General features: G+C 48.5%; 1 protein-coding gene across 3 annotated transcripts in view; it reads left to right on the top strand.

Annotated features, from left to right (window-relative positions):
• Nucleotides 1-22,683, top strand: part of GATA4 (GATA binding protein 4) — a 100,423-nt gene extending 77,740 nt beyond the window's left edge. For 2 of the 3 annotated variants that reach the window (XM_053248448.1, XM_053248439.1), the window contains exons 3-7: nucleotides 7,497-7,663; nucleotides 10,058-10,183; nucleotides 11,627-11,714; nucleotides 15,319-15,473; nucleotides 16,533-22,683. In XM_053248448.1, coding sequence (XP_053104423.1) covers nucleotides 7,497-7,663; nucleotides 10,058-10,183; nucleotides 11,627-11,714; nucleotides 15,319-15,473; nucleotides 16,533-16,718 — 722 coding nt within the window. In that variant the 3' untranslated portion in view covers nucleotides 16,719-22,683. The remainder of the gene's footprint in view (nucleotides 1-7,496; nucleotides 7,664-10,057; nucleotides 10,184-11,626; nucleotides 11,715-15,318; nucleotides 15,474-16,532) is intronic. The other variant, XR_008306724.1, reaches the window with a different exon arrangement.
• Nucleotides 22,684-25,724: the final 3,041 nt, after the last annotated feature.

The following is a 25,724-nucleotide window of genomic DNA, read 5'->3' as shown; positions in this document are numbered from 1 at the left end:
AGGAATGAGAAGACATTTCTCTGTCCCAAAGGGGCTCACAACCTAGAAAGAAACCCACCAGCAACAGCCACTGGGAAGGACGCTACCAGCGGGGTCCGAGAAAGACCTCTCAGAAAGTGAAATTCAAAAAAAGCAGAACAACAGCTCATCAATCTTTCCTGAACAGGATGTGGCCTCCTGTTGTAGGCTATTGTTCTGCCTCTTGCAGGAGCTGTTGGGACCTTTCGCTGCCTCAATAAGCGTTTCCTGTCCAAGTTGTTGGGAGGGAAAGAATCAGTGTCGAGTGGCCTCATAATGGCAGGATTTAGAGCTGCCGCTGGGAGCCGATAGCCATAAATCGAGGCGCCTTTGGCTGCTGCTCCAGAGAGCAAATGCAGGGAAGAGGTTGGCCCATCTTGCTCAGGATTGTTTCCCCAGACTGGCGGCAGCGGCTTCTCAAAGGTCTTAGGAGAGGAGAGCTGGTCTGGTGGTAGCAAGCATGCCTTGTCCCCTTAGCTAAGCAGGGTCCACCCTGGTTGCATATGGAATGGGAGACTTGATGTGTGAACACTGGAAGAGATTCCCCTCAGGGGATGGAGCCACTGCTCTGGGAAGAGCAGAAGGTTCCAAGTTCCCTCCCTGGCAGCATCTCCAAGATAGGACAAGATTTTTTTTATTATTTTTTTTAATAGGACAAGATTTTTTATTGAACCAACAAACTACCAAAGCATACAGTATGTTGCCAAAGCACAATTATGTACAAAGTGGTTGTTTGTACATGATATATGGCTGAGAGAGACTCCTGCCTGCAACCTTGGAGAAGCTGCTGCCAGTCTGTGAAGACATTACTGAGTAGATGGACCAATGGTCTGACTCAGTATCTGGCAGCTTCCTGTGTTCCTAAGGTTGCAGACAGGAGTCTCTCTCAGACCTATCTTGGTGATGCTGCCAGGGAGGGAACTTGGAACCTTCGGTAGCTGCTTCCATAACACTTGAATCTCTAGCGTCAGGTGTTTATTTCTCGTCAGGTGTTTGCATATTTAAAATATTACATGTTGCCATTCTTCACATATGAATTCATGGTGGCTTGCCTTATTTATTTATTTTAATCACAATTAAACCACACCCGTCTCTAAAGTCATAAAGGCACAGGGATCAACTCTTGCCTGTAGGCTTCCCAGCAGCATCTGGTGGGCCACTGTGTGAAACAGGATGCTGGACTCGATGGGCTTCCTTGGGCCAGATCCAGCAGGGCTGCTCTTAGGTTCTTAGATTCTTAACCTCTGGTTTCGGGGGAATCCCATAAGTCTGGAATAGCCAGGTCTCCGAATGTGACCTGGTTTTAGCCTTCTCCTCAGCATCTCCAGGGGAAGGAGTATTTTCTGCATAGCTAGAGAGTGGCAGAACTATCCTCCATCATGTTCCATTGCACCCTTTCCAGGAGGAAATTTCTGCTTTCCTTAGGCTCCACCCCTTTTTGCCAGGCTCCACCCCCTCAAGATCTCAGAAGAGCTAGCAGCTCCACCCCTCCCTGAGCCTCCAGGTTCAAGCTGCAGGGTCCAAGCTGACTGCCCACGGAAAGGTGGCAACCTACCTTCACCAACCTGGGAATGCTGACACTCACGTCTACACTTGTCATGTGACCCCTCACGCTGAAGGCAGGCCTCACCCGCTGTGGGGAGAGTGGCCTGTTAGGTGCTTGAGAAACTCTTGGGCTGCAGTGCTCGGCGGGCAGCAGTGAAATCCCAGTCCCTACAACGTTGTGTTCAGTGCAGTGGATCACCAACTGGGTGGAGCGGGAGCATTTCCAGACATCAGGCTTTCCTGCAGGTTTACGGAGAGGCTTTCCCGCGAGTTCAAGTTTGCGTCAAAAAATCCAACGCAAAACTTGGATTTATTTTTTTAACCCTGGAGATAAACTGGGCTATGCTCTAATGTGCAATGAAAAACCTGAATCGTGCATGAAGGGCTCCCTGAATGCTCGCAGGGACTTCAGGGTAAATCTGGCTGATATGTGAATGCACAGCCTCCCTTCTGGAGGAGATGTGAGCAAAAAGCCTGTCTGGAAATGCTCCTGGTGCACGCCATTGTGAAAAGCAGAACCAGCTGTATGAAACATCTTGACAGAGCTGAGATGTGAGATATTGGCATCCCCAAGAATAGAGGCCTCTTCCAAAAATCTTGGGCTTCCTTCCTTCCTTTCCTTCCTTCCTTCCTTCCTATCCCTACAACTGTGACCCCTGCAGGGGCGTAGCAAGGTTGGAGTGGGCCCAGAGACAAGATTTTAAAATGCCTCCCCTCACTGAAGCTCAGCTCATGAAGGAAAGAAATCTTAAATGAGGATGAATAGTGAAAATAGAATATCATCCTAAATTATTTTGTAAAAGGTTTTGTACATTGTGGACGATGCAAGTCATTGAATGGTACTAGAGAAAGACATGCTGTTCTGGTAGCTCCAGGTCTCAACAACCACATCCATTTCGGAGGATGAATACAACTGAAGGAAGGTGTGCAGCTGGGCGAGTCAGTCATGTGACTTGCCTCTGGGGGGTGCCCCAAAGCAGTGGGCCCCTAGACAACTGTCTCCCCTTGCCCTATTATAGTTATGCCCCTGGACCCCTGCTAACTGAGCAAAGACATACCTTTTAAAGTAATGATTCTGTTCTATTTAGCAGGGGGAGAACAACTGGCCCTGTCCACCCTCCAGCACAACATCCCTCCAGTGGCTGTTGCTGATGTCTATCTTGTGTATCTTTTTTAGATGGTGAGCTCTTTGGGGACAGGGGACCATCTTATAGATGTGTTATTTATTTTTCTGCATAAACCACTTTTGAGAACTTTGGTTGACGAGCAGTATATAAACATTCATATTGACGGCACTTAATCAATCAATTCCCAGGGGCTGTTGCTGGTGTCTGTCTTATGTTTCTTTTTTAGATTGTGAGCCATATGGAGACAGGGGGCCATTTTATTTATCTGTGTATATCTATGTAAACCGCTTTGGGAACTTCTTGTTGAAAAGCGGTATTTGTATGTATGTATGTATGTATGTATCTATGTATCTATGTATCTATCTATCTATCTATCTATCTATCTATCTATCTATCTATCTATCTAGTTTATACCAGCTGATCTGTGCACCTCTAGACGGTGTACACAATTTAAGACACAGTATAAAACAGAGTGAAAATAGTTAAAATCCCCGAAATATAGCATCCTTAGCATCTGCTTGGCAAACCCTTCCAGCCTCAGCTTCTGTCTGGCACAGCCAAGCCTGAATTTCATCCAAAAATGCACTGCTTATCAGCTGGGACTTGGACGCTCTGCATATTCTGTCTCTTTCGTCCAGTCTGCAGTACAAACAACCCTCAGTTCCTGCATGATAAATCCCAGGCGGCCCCAAGCGTGCGCCACATATGAAGCTAGAACAAAGCAGCCGGCAAGGACGCCTTGCCTCTCTCCCCCGCCCAGGACTGGCCTACCACATTCTCTTAGGGTTGCTTCCCACCCCTCTCTGCCAGCCCATAATTTACATGGAGCATTCATATTTCAGGATCTCTGCCCATAATAAGCACAAAACTCTCTATGGATGGAATTTGCCTGTTTTTGTCCGTCCTGCCATCTAAGTGATGTTATTCTGCTTGTCACGTCAAGGTCTCCGAGCAGTAAGATATTATAGGGTTTTGTTTCCAGTCGTAGGCATGCGTGTGCACACATGCACACCCCACCTTTCATCCTAAGCTCCCAGGGAGGTTAACAACAAAATAAAAAAAAATTCAACAAAATCTAAAGACAAGATAACACAATAAAATGCAGCTAAACATTTAAAAAGAGCAGGGACAGCTTATTGGCTAAAAGCCTGAATAAAAAGGCCATGTGGGTCTCATCTGCGAGCGAGTTCCAGAACCTGGGGGTAACGACTGAGAAGGCCCTGCCGTGTGTACTTGGCAAACTGACGATTTACTTATTGAATGTATATGTCGCTCTTTGCCCAAGGAACTCAGGGCAGTGCATGCATTTATCTTCTGCTGCTTTTATCCCAACAACAAACCTGTGAGGGAGGTTAGGAGGAGAGATAAGCCCTGTTCACATGTTGGCTGACATGCTGCACATACTGTTTGTCTTCCTTTGAATGATGTACATACAGTTGCCCAAGAGGGTTCTTGTGCAAGCTGCAAGAATTGCATACATGCACTTGCGCGATGCACAGCTGTTGGACATAATGGCCATCTGTCATGCAGTTGCATTTGTGCAGTTTGTACAGATTGCATCCCAAGAACATTCTTGCGCAACGGTGCACGTGCTCTGTTAAAAGGCAGACGAAACACTGCGCAGTATGTCAGCTAGTAAGTTCAACGCACATACAATCTAGACTTACCTGAATACAAGATGACTCGGAATTTCAGATGAGCCCCTTAAAAATAGAGGTTAAACACCGGTTATACCTAGATTTACCCCAAAGGAAGAGGACTTCATCAGCATCAGTGCAGATGTGGAAGCCAAGCACACCCAGTTCTGCAGCGATGGGACAGGAGGCTCCCTACGCCGAGTGGAAGCTGATTGGGAGGAGACTAGTCCAGAGCAGTCACTCACAGAGAGACGCAGCAGGCAGCCTCTCTTGTGGGTAGGGACCTTGCTGGAGGAACGTAGGAAGCTGCCTTATAGAGCACCAGGTCCATTCTGTTCAGGATTGTCTACACTGACTGGCAGCAGCTCAGGATGGTCTACACTGACTGGCAGCAGCTGTCCAAGGTTTCAGGCAGGAGTCTCTCCCAGCCCTACTTGGAGATGCTGCCGGGGACTGAACCTGGACCCTCTGCCTGCAAAGCAGATGCTCTGCCACTGAATTACAGCCCCATCCCTTGCAGCCTTGGATTGTTTCATTCAATGATCAGTCTTCTCACATAATCTGGGGATTTCTGGGATGAGTGGCAGAAAGTTGGGTCATGTAGTCTCATTCTGGCATAGGCTGCATGATGCCTCCCTCTAGTGGCCACTTGCGGAACTAACAGGCCAATGTTGCCATTTTTGCATGGCCATTGTAATGGCCGCCTTCTTAGGCTCACCTGTTTTGGAGTTAGTTCCATTGAATTTAGGGGGGGTTTCCTTCTGTGAAAACATGCATAGGATTAAGCTGTCCACCCTGGACTTTACCACTTCTCTACAGCGTTGGGAAAGGTGCTCTAGGCTCCTGAACATCTTGGTGGCCCTCTTCTGCACCTTTTCCAGTTCTACAACGTCCTTTTTTAGATGTGATGACCAGAATTGTACGCAGTACTCCAGGTGTGGCCGCAGCATAGTTTTGTATAAGAGCATTATAATATTAGCCATTTTATTTTCAATCCCCTTCCTAACGATCCCTAGCATGGAATTGGCCTTTTTCACAGCTGCTGCACATTGAGTCGACACTTTCCACCACGACCCCAAGATCCCTCTCTCAGTCAGTCACCGACAGCTCAGCTCCCATCAGCGTATACATGAAGTTGGGCTTTTTTTGTCTCAATGTCCATCACTTTACTCTTACCAACACTGAACTCCATTTGCCATTTGTCACCCATTCAGCTAGTTTGGAGAGATCCTTTTTGGAGTTCCTCATAATCAGTTTTGGATTTCACTACCTAAAAGAGTTTGGTATCATCTGCAAATCTGGCCACCTCACTGCTTACCCCTGCTTCTAGATCATTTATTAATAAATTAAAAAGCACCGGTCCCAGTACAGATTCCTGGGGGACCCCACTTCTTACTTCCCTCCATTGTGAAAACTCTCCATTTATACCTACCCTCTGTTTCCTGTCTTTCAACCAGTTAGCAATCCACACATGTACTTGTCCCCTTATCCCATGACCGCTAAGTTTCCTCAGGAGTCTTTGATGAGGTATTTTGTCGAAAGCTTTTTGGAAGTCCAGGTAGACTATGTCAACTGGATCACCTTGATCCACACACTTGTTGACACTCTCAAAGAACTCCAATAGGTTGGTGAGGCAAGATTTACCTCTGCGGAAGCCATGCTGGTTCTCTCCCAGCAGGGCCTGTTCTTCTGTGTCCTTTACAATTTTATCCTTGAGGATACTTTCCATCAATTTGCCTGGAACGGACGTTAAGCTAACTGGCCTGTAATTTCCTGGATCGCCCCTGGATCCCTTTTTGGTGTAACATTTGCTACTTCCCAGTCCTCTGTTACAGAGCCCGATTGCAGGGATAAGTTATATATTTTTGCAAGGAGGTTGGCAATTTCACATTTGAGTTCTTCGAGAACTCTTGGATGGATGCCATCCGGCCCTGGTGATTGCGAGTTTTCAGTGTAACTCTCCATTTATCCCTACCCCCTGTTTCCTGTGAGCACCTGCATGTAAGATCCAGGACTTTCTATTTTCCAAGGCATGTTGTCATGTATATAGGAGGCTAGCCTAGGACCGGGGAGACCCGAGTTCAAATCCCCATTCAGCCATGATACTAGCTGGGTGACTCTGGGCCAGTCACTTCTCTCTCAGCCTAGCCTACTTCACAGGGTTGTTGTAAGGAGAAGATAGTTCATCATCATACTTTATTTCGGTCATTGACCAGAAACATTATCACACACAACAGAACGTAATTTACATAAGATATAACAAAATTTAGCCACTGTATTGGAATATTTATAATTAAAATTTGACAATAAATTTTTTAAGAGAGACTCATCTGAATAACCAGGAAACATCACAAGGTTGTGAGGAGAAACTCAAATATGTAGTACACTGCTCTGGTATCCTTGGAGGAAGAGCGGGATATAAATGTAAAATAATAATAATAATAACTTGAAGAGCACCTCAACACCAGAGGGGCCACAGAAATCACCATCAGACAATTACAAAAAGCAGCTTTACTGGGAACAGCCTATATTCTGCGATGATATCTATAACAATTGACAATAAAATTCTGGCATCCCAGGTCCTTGGGAAGGACTCGATGTCTGGAGAAAACAAACCAGTCAATAACACCTGTCTGTGTAAATTAATAATAATAATAATAATAATAATAATAATACATGTGTTCCGGTGTAGACCCCATAAGCTTTGTGACCCCATGGCTCTGGGATGCATGGAGTCAGGAGCACAACTGGCAGGTGTGACCCCAAACGGACCTTGGCATACATGCTCAAATAAAGGCCTGAGTAGGGCTCCGACCCTTTTGGTGGGGAGTGTTACATTGGAGCCAGTGTGGTGTAGTGGTCAGAGTGCTGGACTAGAACCTGGGAGGCCTGAGTTCAAATCCCACCTCAGCCATGCCACTCTCTGGGTGACTCGAGGCCAGTCACTTCTCTCAACCGTACTACCTCACAGGGTTGTTGTGAAGATAAACATAACCATTTGCACCGCTCTGGGCTCCTGGGAGGACGAGCAGGATAGAAATGGTAAGATAAAAGAAAAGGCTGTGAAAACTGACTGGGATTCTATGAAACATCAGGATGAAATGCATTTTCTGACCAGTTTTCCCTTTCTCCTTTCCCCTCCCTTTCTGCCTCCCTCTTGCTCCTGCAGAGTTTTTTGACGATTTTAGCGAAGGCCGGGAATGTGTCAACTGTGGGGCCATGTCCACCCCACTGTGGCGGAGAGACGGCACCGGCCACTATCTGTGCAATGCCTGCGGTCTCTACCACAAGATGAACGGCATTAACCGACCGCTGATCAAGCCCCAGAGGAGGATGGTAAGGAAAGCCCTGCGTTGGCCCTAGCTGTCGGCCCTTTCCACACTTGGCTCTTTTCCCCATTAATAACCCAAACTCCTGACTAGTGGAAGCAGCACCCATTAATGCCAACAAATAAGCAAATAAACCCAGATCTGCAGCACTTAGAATTCAGTTGTTTTTGCGGCAAAAGTTGCTTTGAAAAGAAACAAACTCGAAGTAGACCCATCTGCATGTACCAGTCATGTCGAATATCTGGCAGTGTCCCCAAAAAGAAACTAAAGGAAGTCCAGACTCTCCATGCCCTTCAACTGGAATACATATATTTGTTGTTGTTAACAAGCCTATATCATGCCTTTCCATTGGTTTGATATCCATAAAAACTTGCATTAAAACTAGAGCTTCAAAATTCAGTCAAGTAATCAGTTTAAAAATTTATGGTTAATCCGCCGTAAAGATGCATCTGATTACTCAGGCTGCAGATACAGATATAGATCGATCAAGTGGTCATCAAAACTGCCAGTGGTGTGCACCATCTTACAGTTATTTCCAAGATCTATATTCCTCTTTTCATTCAAAGAGGCCTTCTCCCTTTTCTTTCTCACACAGGGGAGAATGTGTCTTCTAGCAGCCATAACAACCTAAGAGCAGCCCCGCTGGATCAGGCCCAAGGAGGCCCATCCGGTCCAGCATCCTGTTTCACACAGTGGCCCACCAGGTGCCTCTGAGAAGCCCATGGGCAAGAGAGATGAAGGCATGCCCTCCTCTCTCCTGCCGTTGCTCCCCTCCAGCTGGTGTTTAGAGGCATCTTGCCTCTGAGGCTGGAAGTGGCCAAACTAGATGCGATGTTATTCATGGAGATGACCCTTGTCTGCGTGTGCTTTACTTGGTAAACAACAGTTGTGGGGGATGGGTGTGGACAACCGCATCCGGGGAGGAGAGGGTTAATTCTTCTTACCTGCACTGCGATTGAAAAAATGGCTCCTCTGTGTGTGTCTGGAAAGTGCAAAGAAATGTGATATTTTTTTAAAAGCGGCGGCGTTCATGATGCCAGGTAGTAGATTCCATGCTTGCAGTACCAATTTGCAGTACCAACTTGCAGTAGCAGTAGCCAGCGTGGTGTAGTGGCTAGAGTGCTGGACTAGGACCAGGGAGACCCGAGTTCAGATCCCCATTCAGCCAGGAGACTTGCTGGGTGACTCTGGCCCAGTCACTTCTCTCTCAGCCTAACCTACTTCACAGGGTTGTTGTGAGGAGAAACTTAAGTATGTAGTACACCGCTCTGGGCTCCTTGGAGGAAGAGCATGATATAAAATGAAAAAATAAATAAAATTGATTGATTGATTGATTGATTGATTGTTAAATTTATATACCGCCTTTCATTAAAAACAACCCCAAGGCAGTTTACAAAAGTTAAAAAACATACAATAAAAATGACAATAAAAATATTAAGCGAAAAATATAAAACAAACCTAATTTAAAATCTATAAAATACAAACATAAAAACTACACATGAGTAAAAACACACCGAAGCAACAATAGAAACAATCATGTAAAGGCCTGGATAAAAAGCAAAAGATTTAACAAGCTTTCTAAAAACTGTGATGGAGTCAGGGGAGTGAAGAGCCACAGGGAGAGCATTCCAGAGTCTGGGGGCAACAACAGAGAAGGCCCTGTCCCGAGTGCACGACAGCCGAGCCTCCCTCTTTGTCGGCACCCAGAGCAGAGCCCCCTCAGATGACTTCGTCAAGCGGGCAGCAACCCTTGGGAGCAGGAGATCCCTCAGGTACCCCGGGCCCAAACCGTTAAGGGCTTTAAAGGTCAAAACCAGCACCTTGAATTGGACCCGGAAACGAACTGGCAGCCAGTGCAACTCTTTCAGAATGGGTGTGATGTGCTCCCATCGGGCAGCTCCAGATAAAACCCTAGCTGCCGCATTTTGCACTAGCTGCAGTTTCTGGATGTTCTTCAAGGGCAGCCCCACGTAGAACGCGTTACAGTAATCCAGCCTTGATGTGACTAAGGCTCGGGTAACCGTGGCCAGATCTGCCTTCTCAAGAAAGGGACGCAGCTGGCGCACCAGCCGAAGCCGTGCAGAGGCACCCCTGGCCACCGCCTCCACCTGAGCTTCCAAAAGCAGAGCCGGGTCCAGCAGTACCCCCAAGCTGTGTACTTGTTCCTTCAAGGGGAGTTCAACCCCATCCAGAACCGGTAAAATCTCCTCATCCTGATTGTCTCTCCTACTGACCCACAGTACCTCCGTCTTGTCTGGATTCAGTTTCAGTTTATTAGCCCACATCCAGCCCATCACGGCCTCCTAGGGCTCTGACTGCTACTGGCATTTTCCAGAGGGGTTTCCCCTAAGCCACCAGGGAGTTAACAGCCAGTTCTTCTTTTGGACTCTTGTTTCCCCAGTCGGCCTCGCGTCGGGTTGGGCTCTCGTGCGCCAACTGCCAGACGTCGACGACCACGTTGTGGCGCCGGAATGCCGAAGGCGAGCCCGTCTGCAATGCCTGTGGCTTGTATATGAAGCTCCACGGGGTAAGTAAGAGCAGCAGGGCAGAAGCGGAGCCTGCCCACGGCAGTCGCTCTGGAACATGGGCTATGAAGTCTACGCAGCGCCCCCAAGAATCGCTCTCTGTGCCGGCCTCTTCCTGTGGAGTGAAACATGTTGAGAATTGAGTTCCTCGTGGCTGGTGGGTGTGAGAAAAATGGCAGTACTGACAGGTGGGGGAAAGGACACCAAAGAGCTGAAGTTGCCAGCCACCCTATGATACCGTATTTGGAAGGGTGAGATAGTGGTGAAAGGAAGAGTTGGGACCTTGGTTAATTGGGGGGGGGAGTTGGGGGGCTTGATGCTGCTGTCCAGAGAGCATTGTGAAAAACTGGCATAGTGTACAACTTATCCTCCAAATGTCCCTGCTAACTGAGCAAAGATTCTCTTATATCTAGCAGGTGGGGGGAGCAACTGGAAAAGAATATTCTCCAATACGTTTAATAGAATGAACAGAATAATTATCTGAAATATTCTCTTCCATCTACAGTATCTATCTATCTATATATTTCTCTTAGGCGGAACTGTCGCTAATCCCATGTGTGGCAGCTCTCGTGAGAGTCCATGAGCAGCTGCCTGGATAGCGACGGGGACTGGGGAGAAAATGGTGGTGGCAGCCGGCCGGCCGGCTGGTGGGCAAAGAAAATGGTGGCAAATGGCAGTGGGCAACCGGGGGGGGGCGGGCAAGGGGGGTGGGCAGAGGAAGAAGAAGGGGGCAGGGGCGGGCGGGTGGACAAAAAAGCGGTAGTGGGGGGTGGGGGCAGAAAGCGGCAGCTGTGAACTAGAGGTGCTGCCTGGCCCAGCTAGTTCCAGATAAGACATTGGGGAATATTCTTTCCATCCGCAAGACTGCGAGCCCTTAGGGCACAGAGAACCATCAGATTTTCTTATTTTCTATGTAAACCACTTTGAGCATTTGGGCTGAAAAGTGGTACAGGCGGAGCTCGTTATCCGTGGGGGTCAGGTTCCCAGCCCGCCACCACGGATTACAAAATGGCCGATGTTGGGACGTTAACTCAGTGCAGATCTGGGGGTTAGGTTCCCCCACAGGGGCAAGGAAAGAAAAGGAGTGCTGACTTCCCCACTCCCTGACCTCCAGCAAAGGCAACATCCAGCACTGACCTCTCCCCACAACAGGGTTTTCTCCTAAGCACTGGCATTTCTGGCACGGCCAGGGGTCTTTGTTGGGGATTGATGTTTGGGGTGGGGATCAGGGGCATGGCTATAATTGAGCGAAAGGGTTCAAAGAACATGGGCCCCCCAGCTCTTGAGGGCCCTCCAGGTCCAGCCCTCCCTGTTTTCTTCATTATCGCCCTCACTCTGGGGGCCGCCAGAGAGAGGGATGAACACGGCCCCCCTCCCCTAGCTACGCCCCTGGTGGGGATTCTTGCAAATGCTGTAAGTTGTTGTTCTGTCCTGCACTTTTCTAGGTCCCAAGGCCGTTAGCCATGAGAAAAGAAGGGATCCAGACCAGGAAACGTAAACCAAAGAACTTAAATAAATGCAAGACATCAGCCGGTGAGTAGAAAGTGTTTAAAAAACCAAGCTCAGATAACTATTGCAGAGGACAGAAAATAAGCATGTTTCAGGACCAAAATCCATTCATATCAAAGCACTTCCGCTGGTTATTTTTGCCACAAAAAACTTCAGACAGCAGATTATTATTACATAAAAACGTCCCTGTTGGATCAGAGCAAAGAACCAAGCAACCCAACATCCTGTTTCCCGCAGCAGCCAACCAGATGCCTCTGGGAAGCCCACAAGCGAGGCAAGGAAGCAACAGTCCAGCCCTACCAGTGCTCCCCAACAACTGGCATTCAAAGGTACACTGCCTCAGAACATGGAGGTTCCACAGAGCCATCATGAGTAATAGCCAGCGATCGGCTTGTTGTTCCCCCTTGAATTGTCTTACACCCTTCTAAAGCCACCTAGGTGAGTGGCCATAATCATGTCCTGTGGCAGCGAGTTCCACAGAAATACTTTCCCCGTACAGTGCACAATTAATCAATGGAATTCTCTGCCACGGGATGTGGTGATGGCCACTAGCTTGGATGACCTTGGATAAAAGGGGCTTGGACAAATTCACAGAGGATAGGTCTATCAATGGCTACTAGTCTGGTGGCTATAGGCCAGCTCTGGCCTCAGAGGCAAGACACCTCTGAATCCCAGTTGCAGGGGAGCAACAGCAGGAGAGAGGGCATGCCCTCGCCTCTTGCCTGTGGGCTTCTCAGAAGCATCTGGTGGGCCACGGTGTGAAACAGGGTGCTGGACTAGATAGGTCCAGGGCCTGATCCAGCTGGGCTGCTCTTATGTTCTTTTGCCCATCAGCTTTCCCAGGTGACCCAGAGTTTTAGTAGTATCAGAGCAGGAGAATATCTCCTCTCTGTCTGCTCTCTCGACACCCTGCAGGCATGTGTAAGCCTCAACTGTACTCCCTCTCCGTTGCCTTTCCCCCCTAAGCTAGATCATGACAAATGCATTTATGCTGAGCTCCTACACACACCTTCCTGAGAATAAGCCCCACTTAACTCTGGTCACCTTAAGGGATGCAGTGGGGGAAATGCTTGACTAACAAACAGAAAGTTGCTGGTTTGAATCCCTACTGGTATGTTTCCCAGACTATATCGGGCAGCAGTGATAGAGGAAGATGCTGAAAGGCATCATCTCATACTGCGCAGGAGGAGGCAATGGTCAACCCCTCCTGTATTCTACCAAAGAAAACCACAGGGCTCTGTGGGCGCCAGGAGTCAAAACCGACTTGACGGCACACTTCTACCTTTAACTCCAGAGGACTTATTTCTGAGCAGAGATGAGCAGAACTCCGCTAACAACCTTTCCACATAGGGAAGGTGCTTCTTTATGGGAAGTACTCGGACTTATGACACAATCGGTTCCTGAAAACTGTGTCTTAAGTTGAAACGCGTCGACTCGGATCCTATTTTCCCATAGGCAGCAATCTTAACAGTAGAGGAGGTTGCCCCCTGAATCTCGGCCGAATGCCCAATTTCCCCCCAAACAGCTGTTGAAGCTGGTGTCACCGCCACAGCTGTTGCAAATCTGCAGCCAAGAAGCTGATGGTGGAGAATTGGAAGTTGGTTTGTCGTTAAATTTTTATACCACCTTTCATTAAAACAATCTCAAGGTGGTTACAAATTTTTTTAAACAATATAAGACTATAAAAGCATTACATACTAAAAATATTAAATTGGAATATAAAAATACACACTGAATCAAACGTTTATAGAACATACACAACAGGACCATAAAATACAGAGACAGGACTCCCTCTCCTCCTGGGCAATGGTTGTGGTGGTTGTTGTTGTTACTGACATTTATATCCCGCTCTTCCTCCAAGGAGCCCAGAGCGGTGTACTACATACTTAAGTTTCTCCTCACAACAACCCTGTGAAGTAGGCCAGGCTGAGAGAGGAGTGACTGGCCCAGAGTCACGCAGTGAATTTCATGGCTGAATGGGGATTTGAACTCGGGTCTCCCTGGTCCTAGTCCAGCACTCTAACCACTACACCACGCTGGCACCCTGGCTTCCCTGGTTAGGCAGGGAAGGAAGGAAGGTGGGCTGGGAACAGGCCAGGCTCTTTCCGTCTCAGGGTCACAGCACAGTAGCTGAGCTTGGAGGAGGAGGAGGAGGAGGAGACGGAGCATCTTGGAAAGGCTCAGTCGCTCCCCAGCCTCAGAGGTAGCAATGGCTGCCACCAGGACTGCCAGTCTCAGGGACAAAGTGAGCCTGAGCTGCCCCGGTCCTGGCTGCTTCCTCTAGCCCAGGCAGAGCCCCCTCCCCCTCCCCCCGCTTTCCTGTGGCGAGTGTTGTAAAGTTGAAACAAGGTGGCAATTTAGAACACCCTAAGTGCTGTCTGGAGTGTCTTAGGTCGAGGACTGCCTGAACTGCATATTGCAGCATAGGCATGCCCTTCCAAAGGGAGGGAGGCTTCTCAGCAAACGCTGCTGCCTTTAGTTTCCTTGCAAACCTTCCATATTCTATCTATTTATTTTATTTTGGGTGCATGAGTGCAGCCCCCGTGTTGCCCACGGTGAGGTGTGGTGTCTTAGGTCAACGATCTTAACGCTCGCTAGGTGCTGTTTGGCGATCCGGTCCCAGGTAACCCTGCCTGTGTGGGTCCTGCTTTCATGAGCGAGGGTCTCTCAGTTGTCCATGCTTTTCCTCTGATTCCCCCCCCCGCCCAGAACTTTTCAGTCCTGGGGAATCTTTACAGCCCCCACGGGCACAGCAACACCACCAGGCTGCTTCCTCCCTCATCATGTTTCTTTGCAAGGCGGTCTTACTGGGGCGTGGCTGATGAGCTGCCTTATATCGAATCACACCGTTGGTCCATCTAGTTCAGGAACTGTCAACACGGACTGGCAGCAGCAACTCTCAGACAGAGGTCTTTCCCAGGCCTACCTGGAGATGCTCCCAGGGACTGAACCTGAGACCTTCTGCCTACCAAACAAGGGCTCTACCATAGAACTGCCGCCCGTCCACTTGGCTGTGAGCGGCATGGCACCTGGCACCAGCTACATTCTCAGGGTTATTATACCGAGTCAGACCATAAGTCCATCTAGCTCAGTATTGTCTTCACAGACTGGCAGCGGCTTCTCCAAGGTTGCAGGCAGGAATCTCTCTCAGCCCTTTCTTGGAGATGCTGCCAGGTAGGGAACTTGGAGCCTTCTACATGCAAGCCTGCAGATGCTCTTCCCAGAGTGGCCCCGTTCTTGAAGGGGAATACCTTACAGTGTCCAAACATGCAGTCTCCCATCCAAATGCAAACCAGGGTAGACCCTGCTTAGCAAACATACAATCCAAAGACAACCACAGGGCTCTGTGGTTGCCAGGAGTCGACACCGACTCAACAGCATACTTTCCCTTTAGCAGAAGACCAGCTCCCCTGCCCTAGAGGCCGAAGGTGTGAGTCTGGACTGTACCACTGCAGTGTGCATTCCCCTAAGCAGGGAATTCTCTTGCAGGGCTCGCCCATGTAGTCTCCCATTCAAATGCAAACCAGGGTGGTCCCGGCTTAGCACAGGGGAACATTCATGTTTGCCGCCACAAGGCCAGCCCTCTGGGTATAACCCTTTGCTTTCCCTTGTCCCCTTCCACACCCAGGGTCGACCAACAGCGAAAGCCTGACCTCAGCCATTAGCTCGGCCCCCTGCACCACCACCACCACCTGCTCCACCTCCAGCACCGAAGAAATGCGCCCCATCAAGACGGAGCCGGGGATCTCATCTCATTACGGGCACCCGAGCCCTATTCCGCAGGTGAGGAAGGGACTTCCACGCCGTGGAAGGTGGCCAAGCCTGCCGTTCTCATGGGACATGGTCGGCTTTCCACCTTTTGCTTGCAGCTCTCCCTCCAGTGAGCTCACAGACAAACTCAGCGCTGTGAGGTCAATTTGGGCAGGGAGAGGGAAGGGCATAGCCACCATGGGACAGGGGTGGGGTGGGACAAATGTCACTGGGGGCTGCACGGCGTGCCCCTCCCCACTCCCCCAGGACACCGGCTTGCCCTCGCCTGCATCCCTTTTACCCCTGCTACCTGAGCAAGAGGCACCTTTTAAAAGTGGCGGTTCTCTTTATTGAGCAGGGGGAGAGCAACTGGCCCTCTCCGTCCCCAGCACAGCATCCCTCCAGGGGCTGTGGCTGGTGTCTATCCTATGTTTCTTTTCTAGATTGTGAGCCCTTTGGGGACAGGGAGCCATTTTATTTATTTAGTTATTTATTTATATCGATGTCAACCGCTTGGGGAACTTTTGTGGGAAAGCGGGATATAAGTATTTGCCGTATTCGTATCCAGTGGGATGATCTGAACTGGCCTCGATTCAGATCGTCACCACACCATAATGGCTGGGCCCACTGGCATGGGAAGGCAGGGTATAAAGGAATGCAGAACTAACAGGAAGCCATCCTGACTTCCCCTACTCCCCTGGGGCACATTTCCCCTGCTAACCGAGCAAAGAGGCATCTTTTTAAAGTGGTGATTCTCTTTATTTAGCAGGGGGAGAGCAACTGGCCCTATCCATCCCCACCACAGCACCCCTCCAGTGGCTGTTGCTGGTGTCTCTCTTCTGTTTCTCCCCCCCCCTTTTCTTTTCAGATTGTGAGCCCTTTGGGGACAGGGAGCCATTTTGTTTGTTTGTTTGTTTGTTTGTTTGTTTGTTTGTTTGTTTCTGTGTAAACCTCTTTGGAAACTTTAGTTGAAAAGTGGTATATAAATATCCATTGTATCATATCGTATCGTGTCGTATCGTATCGTATTTCCTGCTGCTCTTCCACCAATAAGCTTCACCATTTCCCCCCTCCCCCCTTCTCTCCTTCCAGGCATTCTCGGTCACTGCAATGTCTGGTCATGGCTTGGCTCATCATCACACCATGTCTGCCCTCAAGCTTTCGCCACAGGGCTACCAGCAGCCAGCCATCAGCCAGTCTCCGCAGCCCAGCTCCAAGCAAGACTCCTGGAACACCCTCGTCTTAGGTGAAAGCCACGGAGACATCATCACGGCATAACCGTTTTCGGCCTTCCACGGACTTCCGGCTCATCAGCTCCGGATACAAAGACAACATTGGACTGTCCGACAATGCTGGGGTGTTTAATTGCTTTTGTTTCGCTCCTTTCTCCACCCGCTTTCTCGAGGGCTGTGGGCTCTGATTCTAGTAGAACCATTCCAAATTAAACGTTCAGGATGGCTTTCCTGAAGGTAAAGGAGTAATCTTTCAATCAACTTCCATGAAGATCCTGTCAAGCTTAGAACAACTGAAAGTGATGTAACCCTATGACCTCTCCATGGTCCTGAATTACAACCACCTCAGATAAAACTGACAGAAACTCTAACTTGACTCTCCTCCCCCCACCCCACCCCCAAAATAATCTTGCTCTGATGTCTTGGGAAATGACAACAACACAGCACCCTTGTTGACTTTTGCCATCTGTTTGTTTCCTGCTCAGGTCAAATAGGATGGGAAGTACCTTTTCACACAACACAGAATTAACCTATGGAATTCTCTGCCACAAGATGTGGTGACAGCCAACAGCCTGGATGGTTTTAAGAGGGGTTTCAATAAATTCATGGAGGACAGGTCTATCAATAGCTGTTCTTATGAGAATATCCTCTTCCTGGGTCTAAAGGCACTGACCTTCCATGGAGTGGAGCCATTGCCAAGATAATCTGTGCTACAAGCTTTGCATCCATGAATGGTTCTCCCAAACAGCTGGTTCACGTATGCATGCCCATCACAGAAGTGCAAGGTCAAGTGACAATTTTGCATGTCTGAATGAGCCATCACAGATCTAGGCCCTCAAATGAAATATTCAGGTTGCTCAACGTCATCTAAACCACCTGAGGCTATTAGGTGGAGGCTTTTCACACATTCAGCTTGTGAGTTGACAAGTAATCAAGTGCTAAGTATTTTCCGGATGGACAGGCATGTGTGTAACTGCCCCCTGGTTTTGGGAATGAGGCTGTAGTTCGGTGGAAGATCACATGTTTGGCATGGAGAAAGTCCCAGATTCGAGCCCTGGAAACATCTCCAGGTAGGGCTAGGAAAGTCCTCTCTGGAGCCTCGGAGAGGTGAGCCCAGTCAGGGTAGGCCAGGGGTTCTCAAGCTTGGACCCCAAGCTCCCATCGCCCACAGCCACAGTGGTGAAGCCATTCCGGCTGGGGACAATGGACGTTGTAGTCCAACAACTTCTGGGGACCTGTCTTTCAGAATCTCCGGAGAAGGCAATCCTGAGCTAAGATGGCCTGACACAGGTGAAGAGAGCTTCCTAGGTTCCTTTGTAGTCTGGGGTGGAGGTAGCCCAGCAGACAACTGGAGGACTGATAAAATGTTGGCCGTCAGCATCCCAATACTTCCTAGTACAGAAGTGAGATGCCGGCGATCTCGGGGCGAAATGTGGCCCACTAGGTGGCGATCTCCATCTAGCCCAGACCTACTCAAGCCCCCCCCCCCAGCTATTTTTGAACTACAACTCCCATAATCCACAGCCACAGTGGCCAATAGCTAGGGATTATGGGACTTGTAGGCCAACATCTGCAGGAGGGCTGAAGTTGAGCAGCCTCGATCTAGCCCGTTGCCAGTCCCAGAGGCAAAAGAGAGAGAGATGATGAGGATGGTGACAGATATGTATCTCCTGCTTTTCCACAGAAGTTTCCAAAGCTGTGGACATAGATATAAATAAATAAATAAATAAGATGGCTCCCTGTCCCCAAAGGGCTTACAAGATTAAAAAGGAACACAAGAGAGACACCAGCAACAGCCACTGGAGGGATGCTGTGCTGGGGATGGAGAGGGCCAGTTGCTCTCCCCCTGGATAAGCAGCCCCTGGGGCCATGAAAAGAGGCAGCAGGTTATGGGCTGGTGTGGATTGGGGCCTGGGACCCCATTCCCCCCAACACACACATGATTGTCAGAGTGGCTCTCCCCCAAACCAGCTGTGGGCCACGACTCCAGGGTTACCATCCCTGATAGAACTGGCAGTGAACCTGAATGAATTTACTACTTATTGAGCAGTAATTGTTGGGCTTCTCCTTTCCAGACCGAGGACTGTAAAAAGCTAGGATCAAAAGCAAGTGCTTTGGATGTCAAATTCCATGAGAGCACTTCAGAGTTCAGAAGGCCTGCAGAAACAGACCTGGAAAAGAGGCGAGAGCTTTCCAAAGGGTGCCGAATTGTTCCCCTCCGCTTTTGAGACAGCTGCGACCGGCACTGGTAGATTCCACCAGTGCACAGGAAACATGTGAAGACATCATTGGTACCCCCTTAATCACCCACCCCTCTTTTCTACTGATAAACCTGTTTTTCTGCCTTTCGTAGCTGCAATTCTCTGGCCACCGCCTGGCATCGTATCCCGAGAAGGACGTTCTACCATCCAGACATTCTCACACAGGTTCTCTTTGCCAGACAAGGCTAGAATTGGGGTGTGTGGGAGGACGTCTGAACAGAAGGAGGGCTGTAAAATCAGCAGGCATCAGCTTCAGGGCACAACAGGGTTCATGGGCATGAGAGGCAAGCCAAGTTCCATGTCCTGAAAAGCGTCACTAGCTGGCTTCTGCTGACCAGGTGACTGGGAAAGGCCTAAGAGAGGGCAGGTCAACTTTTCTGGTCAGTTGGAAGGTCCCACCTGCCATATGTGGTGGCCTGCTAGGTGTGTGGCAAACCCCAGCAGACGGCAAACACCAGCCCGTAGTCCGTGGGCCAGCAGAAATGGCTAGTGGGCAGTAGTTTGTTTGTAGGCCAGAGTAAAATGGCCAAGAAAATAACGGCAGACAGGAGAAGGAGGCCTAACCGAACTCCCCAACGAACTGTGCTGGTGTAGTGGGGAAGTGGCCATTTTTTACCCCCTCCCCTTCTCCAGGAAGGTCTCTGTGCCACCCCAAAATATGTCCCCGATGGCTGCAAAACCCTCGGGGAATATTTTTGGGTGGCACAGAGGACTTCCTGGGAAGGGGGAAGTGTCAAAATTTTGCAGTTGCCAGTGCAGTTAGTTGGGAACAGAGGCGCTCTTACCCCCGGACCTTGGGGCCCCGACCTGTGGCCTCTAAGGTCCGGGGCGGGGGGGCTCCTGCCACCGCCACAAGTCCCCTGCCACCGCCGCCACGAGCCCTCCCCTGCTGCCAACGCAAGGCTGAACGCCACTCTTTCAAAGTAGTCTAGCCGCAATGTGAGCAGCCGGGGGGTGAGGGGTGAGTCGAGCAGGGCTCCCCCCACCCCCCATGGTGTTGGCAGACGGAGCGGGAGCGGCTGCTGACCCTGACTGTCCGGCCCAGTGGCCCTTGAGAACTGCGAGGCCCCCCAGCACGCCTGCCCAGTTTTGTTTGTTGCTGGACTACAACTCCCATCATCCCCAGCAGCCGTTTATTGCCATTGGGGGTGATGGGGGTTGTAGTCCAGGTTGAGCCACCTCTTGAGCTGAACTCTGAATAGCAGATTAAAATTGATCTGTACCAGACCTGATGAAAAAGAAACCTCAAGAGGGCTCTCCTTCCCGTTTTTCTATTTGACAGTTTGCCTTGCAGGGTGAAATGGCAGTTGTTGGGTTTCTTTAGGCCAAGGGTTGCCAACACTGGGTTCCCAGATGTGGCTGGACTACAACTCCCATCACCCCAGCTGCAATATTGCTGCTGGCGACAATGATGGGAGTTGTAGTCCAGCAACATTTGGGGATCCATGTTTGAGATCTCCTGCTTTCATGCATTCAGATGTCCAGAGAAGTCCCCATGATCCACTGAGCCAAATACAGCCCAGCAGGGTCTAAATGAACCTCCAGTGAAGCCCAGCATAGCTCAGAAGCTCCCCAGTGTCTTAACAATAGAGGCAGCGTGGTGTAATGGTTAGAGTGTTGAAGTAGTAGGCTCAGGCTCAAATCCCCATGCTCCCATTAGGATAACCTTGGACCAGGCCCTGTATGTCAGCCTAACCTACCTCACAGGGTTGTTGTGAGGCTAAACAAGGAAGGGCCATTTATACCACCCTGAGCTGCTTGTAGAAGAGGCGGGCTAAATAAATAAATAGTAAACCTCCTTAGTCGTGGCTTCTCAGCCTTGGGGCCCAGATGTCACTGGACTACAACTCCCATCATCGGTGGTGGCTGGGGATGATGGGAGTTGTAGTCCACCTGCCCCTGAGTACCCATGGTTGAAAACCCCTGTACATGAATTATGGGAGCACAGGTAGGGGAAATCCTTAATGAAACCCGCAACCCCCAGCCCACGACTTTAGCCATCTTATGGTCCCCCTGAAGTCTTGTCAGAACAGTAGCAAACTGGAAGAAAAGATTAAGGAACCAGACTTCCCCTGGTTTGCTGCCGGCCTGTGATTTTAAAGGGGTGAAGTTCTCAAGCACCTGGCAGGCCACAATACACAACTGGCAGCAGGCAGTGTTGACATGGTGGGTCTCAGGTTGTGCAGGCTTGACTTAGTCCATGAGATTGTTTTGTTTTGCTTCTAAATGCACAATCACAGAAGCCTCAGACACCCAGCCCGAGTAAAACCAGAGCAGACAGTGTCAGAGTTGGGCTGCTTTTTCATTTTTCTTCATTTGCCCTTGCACCAAGCAGGCTGCTTCTCAGACAAAGGGAGCCCCATTTCACACGTGCTTTTGCATGCTCAATTCTGCAGGGTGATGGCGTATGCATCTCGTATCCCACCATAGAGCTGGTTTTTTCCCCATAGCCTGTAAGCATGTTATCAAAAGTAAGAAGTGGATGCTGAAGTGCATATGCATTGTGAAAAGTAAAACTTTGGTTGCCAACTCTTTTTACTGGCCCTGTTCTTGGGCCTTGGGCAGCAGCCCAGCATACAACTTAGCCAATATGGAAACTGAGTTTCCCCATCAGTTTTAGCTCCATGCCAAGAAAAAGTCATCTGTTAAATTTCTACTTGCCAGTCTGCTATTAAAACCACCCTGAGCCGTATCAGAAGGGCGGTATATAAATCAAATTAATTAATTAATTAAAGACAAAGGAGCAGGAGCAGTTTAAAAAGTTGGCAACCATATCTGCATGCGTTACAGGTTGGACACCTTGTTCTCATTGAGGTAATCAATGTGTGTTTGGACTGCACCACTTCTGAATGTAGCTGAAGGCTCACATACGTGAATACGGCTCCGTAAAAAACAAAAAAGTCCCTACACAGAAAACTTGCTTATAAGGGAAGCTTTTTCCTTGACAAGCTAATTTTCGATGTGCAGGATTTTTTTTTAAGGCGGAAAATTCAGTCAGGCATGCTCTCACCTGTAATCTGAAGTGGTACAGCCCAGAGATGGCTGTACCATTTGACCACCTCTGGGAGAACTAAAATCTTAGTTCACTATCGTCCTTGATAAGTAAAGTTGTGCTGTCGAGTCTGTGTTGACTCCTGGCTTTCTTTGGCAGAATACAGGAGGGGTTTACCATTGCCATCCTCCACGCAGTATGAGATGATGTCTTTCAGCATCTTCCAATATTGCTGCTGCCTGATATAGGTGTTTCCCATAGTCTGGCAAAACATACCAGCGGGGATTCGAACCAGCAACCGCTTGCTCCCTAGGCAAGTTACTTCCCCGCTGCGGTCAGTAAACCCAAGCTCCATCTCAGATTTAGGGGCCTAGCATTAATGCCCCAGACTAGTCTTTGGGCCAGGAACAAGATTGGCAGCCTTAAAGTGATATGCACATACATACTTTTTCCTCCCCTGCAAAAAACAAACCCATCCTCATATTTTTAGTATGGTAAACTCCTGCGTAAAGCTTCCCTAGCTTCCTGGCACAATGCTGTTCAAAACGACGATTACTCGTATATTGAAAGGGAAACCAGGGACCTGAACAATTTTAAGATTATTTAAAAGTTGTAATATATATGTATGTATGTATGTGTGTGCGAGTGTGTATGTGTGTGTATATCTATTACAAAGCATTATGGCTACCAACTTACATACCAGTTTCACTCGTTAGAATGAATGCAAATAAAACAATAGGCATTAATTTCCAAATAAAGCAATGGCTTCCTGGTTTTCTTTCACTGTGAAATCTCACCACGGCAGCACCTCAAACAGCGACTGAGACATCTGGGTGATATCAGCAGGGCAATGTGGACCCCATGCTAAATAAAATTAAATAAAAGCCTGCACTAAGGAAAGCTGAATTCGGCAACCTAGAGCGGTTATGCAAATGCAGCATGTCTGCAAAGGTCTGAGTGTACATTATTTGGGCTTTGCAAGTTATGACAAAGGGTGGGAGAGCTGCAAGGATCTATTGACAGCAGACTGGAATCTTTATCCCCCCCAAATCAATCCATTCAAATCTCTAGCATTGCTTTCAATAGTCACCCCTATTTATTTTAGACATTATGTGGTAAAGGCACACAGATGTCTGCAAAACATGTACAAGTGTTGTGTGAATGACTGTACATGTATTCAGTTTATAAGTGATCTTGTATGCAGCGCCCTCACATGCGTTACAGATAAGAAGTGTACTGTTGTAGGTGTGTTGAACATAAGGTGTGAATACCTGCATGTGCACACTGTACGCAGATTGCACACGCTCCGAGCATAGGGTTGCTATATTCAAGTTTCCCAAACCTAATCTGCATATTATGAAAAGGATGTGCATATTTTGCTAAATATACGCATTAACTGATGCACTGTCGACTTGGGCCTGCTCTGGACATCAACCACCAACAGTTGGGGGAGGATCTTTTACCTGACCATTTCAGGGTCAGGTTTAGATTTTACACCCCAGCACTTTCTAGTATATCAGTTTAGTCTGTATCCTTGCCTATTTAGCTGTGTGCACTGCTGTCACACCTCCCCCTGTATTCTCCAATACCTGTCCTGAAGATGCTATTTATTGATTAAGATGTGGGAAAGGTGCAGAAGAGGGCAACCAAGATGAACAGGGGCCTGGAGCGCTTTCCTTATGAGGCAAGGCTGCAGTATCTGGGGCTTTTTTGTTTGGAAAAGAGGTGGAGAGACATGATAGAGGTCTATAAAATCATGCATGGTGTGGATAAGAGCAGAAAAAAGGACATTTTCCTCCTCCTCTCTCAACACTAGAGCGAGGGGTCATCCCATGAAACTGGTTGGGAAATTTAGGACCAACAAAAGGAAGTACTTTTTCACACAGCACATAATTAATCTATGGAATTCTCTGATGTGACATGGGATGTGACACAGGATGGCCACTAGCTGGGAGGGCTTTAAAAGAGGCTTAGACAAATTCGTGGAGGAGAGGTCTACCCACGGCTACTAGTCTGGTGGCTATGGGCCACCTCCAGCCTCAGAGTCAAGATCCCTCTCAATCCCAGTTGCAGGGGAGCCACAGCAGGGCATGCACATCCCTCTGGCCTGTGGACTCCCCAGGGGCATCTGGTGGGCCACTGTGTGAAACAGGATGCTGGACTAGATGGACTTTCTTGTGCCTGATCCAGCAGGGCTGTTCTTACGTATTGGTTAAGATACCCCAGCTTATCCTGAAGAGCAGTACTGAGTGTATTAATAATCACCACTAAATTCTACACTTGTCCCTACAGAACTGGCATGGGGTATCAGGGCTTTCAGGGTGAAGCCTTGGTAGTAATTCTACGGTGCAATTATTTATACCCAAGATTCCCTGGCCAGGCAAAGCTAAGCCTAATGCAGAATCTTCTTGGGTGCAAATAATTCCATCAAGGATACTTGAGCCTTGTCACCATTCACACCCTGAGACCAGCACGTAAAATGTCACACCAGAAGAAGCCATTTTGATTTAAAACACTTTAATGCAGGCAACCTACAGCCGAACTGTGAAAAGTGTGCTTAAAACTCTCTATCAGAGAGCAAACTTTCCTTTCCCTTGTCCGGCAGCAGAGGATGGAAAGAGCAGTGGGGAGAGAGAATGCACGGCAGCATAGAGCAAAACTGCCCTGAGCCATTTTGGAAGGGCGGTATATAAATCAAATCAATAAATAAAATAAATAATAAATAATTAAAAAATACACACACAAAGCACAACAATACATATAGAAAATACATTTAAAAACTAAGTTAAGTTTGATATAGTCATAGCAGCTTGTGGTATTCTCAATAGCAATCTTTTTGTGTCCAGAATATCAGAAACATCCCTTTCTCACTTGCTCTGCAGTTGCAAGGGAGTAACAGTACGAGAGAGGATTCAGCTCTTGCCTATGGGCTTCTCAGGGGCATCTGGTGGGCCACTGTGGGAAACAGGATGCTGGACTAGATGGGCTTTCTTGGGTGTGATCCAGTAGGGCTGTTCCTATGTTCTTATAAGGCAGCTGTACTCGCACTAAGCCCACCACCTGAAATGATAGAAAACAACAGAGCAATAGCTGGATAGGTAGGTCGGTAGGAGTGGTCCCTCTAATTTTTCTTCTTCTCTGTGCGGAATGAGTTTTGTTCTGGGCGAAAGCAGTATCAAGGCAGTGCGCGCGCATGTGCATTCTGAGTAGGGCCTTCCTGATCCAACCTGAGTGGGATCTAATTTATAGGGTTGCCAACATTTCATTGCCAGAAGGAGAGACACGAGATCCAGAATGAGGGACCCAACTTTGTGAGGGCTGGCTGGGGTGGGAGGTGTATGCAGTGGTAATCAAGAGCCTGAGTGAGCATTATTTATGTATTTATTTGAGACATTTAATATACCGCCCACTTCAAAGACTCTGGGCGGTGCACAAAAACATGCAAACAAGGCAACATTAAAAATTACATTCTAAATTAAAAACTAAAGTAGCTAACAAAAAACAAATAAGTAAATGACAGAGCAAAAGCCTGGCGAAAAAGAAAAGTCTTCAATAGAGATTTGAAGATTAGTAAGGAAGGGGCTAAACAAATCTGGAGGGAGAGTGCCAGAGAAGTGGGGCAGCAACCGAAAAGGCCCTTTTGTGGGTCTGAAAGCCCCGAACCTCTCAGAAATCAGGGACCGACAAGAGGGCCATCTGCGATGATCTAACTGGACGGGATGTAAGTGGATGGGAGAGGCGGGTCTGTAGGTAGATTGAAGTATTATTGAAGTATATTTATTTATTACATTTGTACACC

The sequence above is a fragment of the Hemicordylus capensis genome, chromosome 1 (assembly GCF_027244095.1).
Source record: "Hemicordylus capensis ecotype Gifberg chromosome 1, rHemCap1.1.pri, whole genome shotgun sequence".
Taxonomy (NCBI): domain Eukaryota; kingdom Metazoa; phylum Chordata; class Lepidosauria; order Squamata; family Cordylidae; genus Hemicordylus; species Hemicordylus capensis.
Note: the sequence above shows the minus strand (reverse complement) of the source record. Positions and strands in the feature narration are given on the sequence as shown.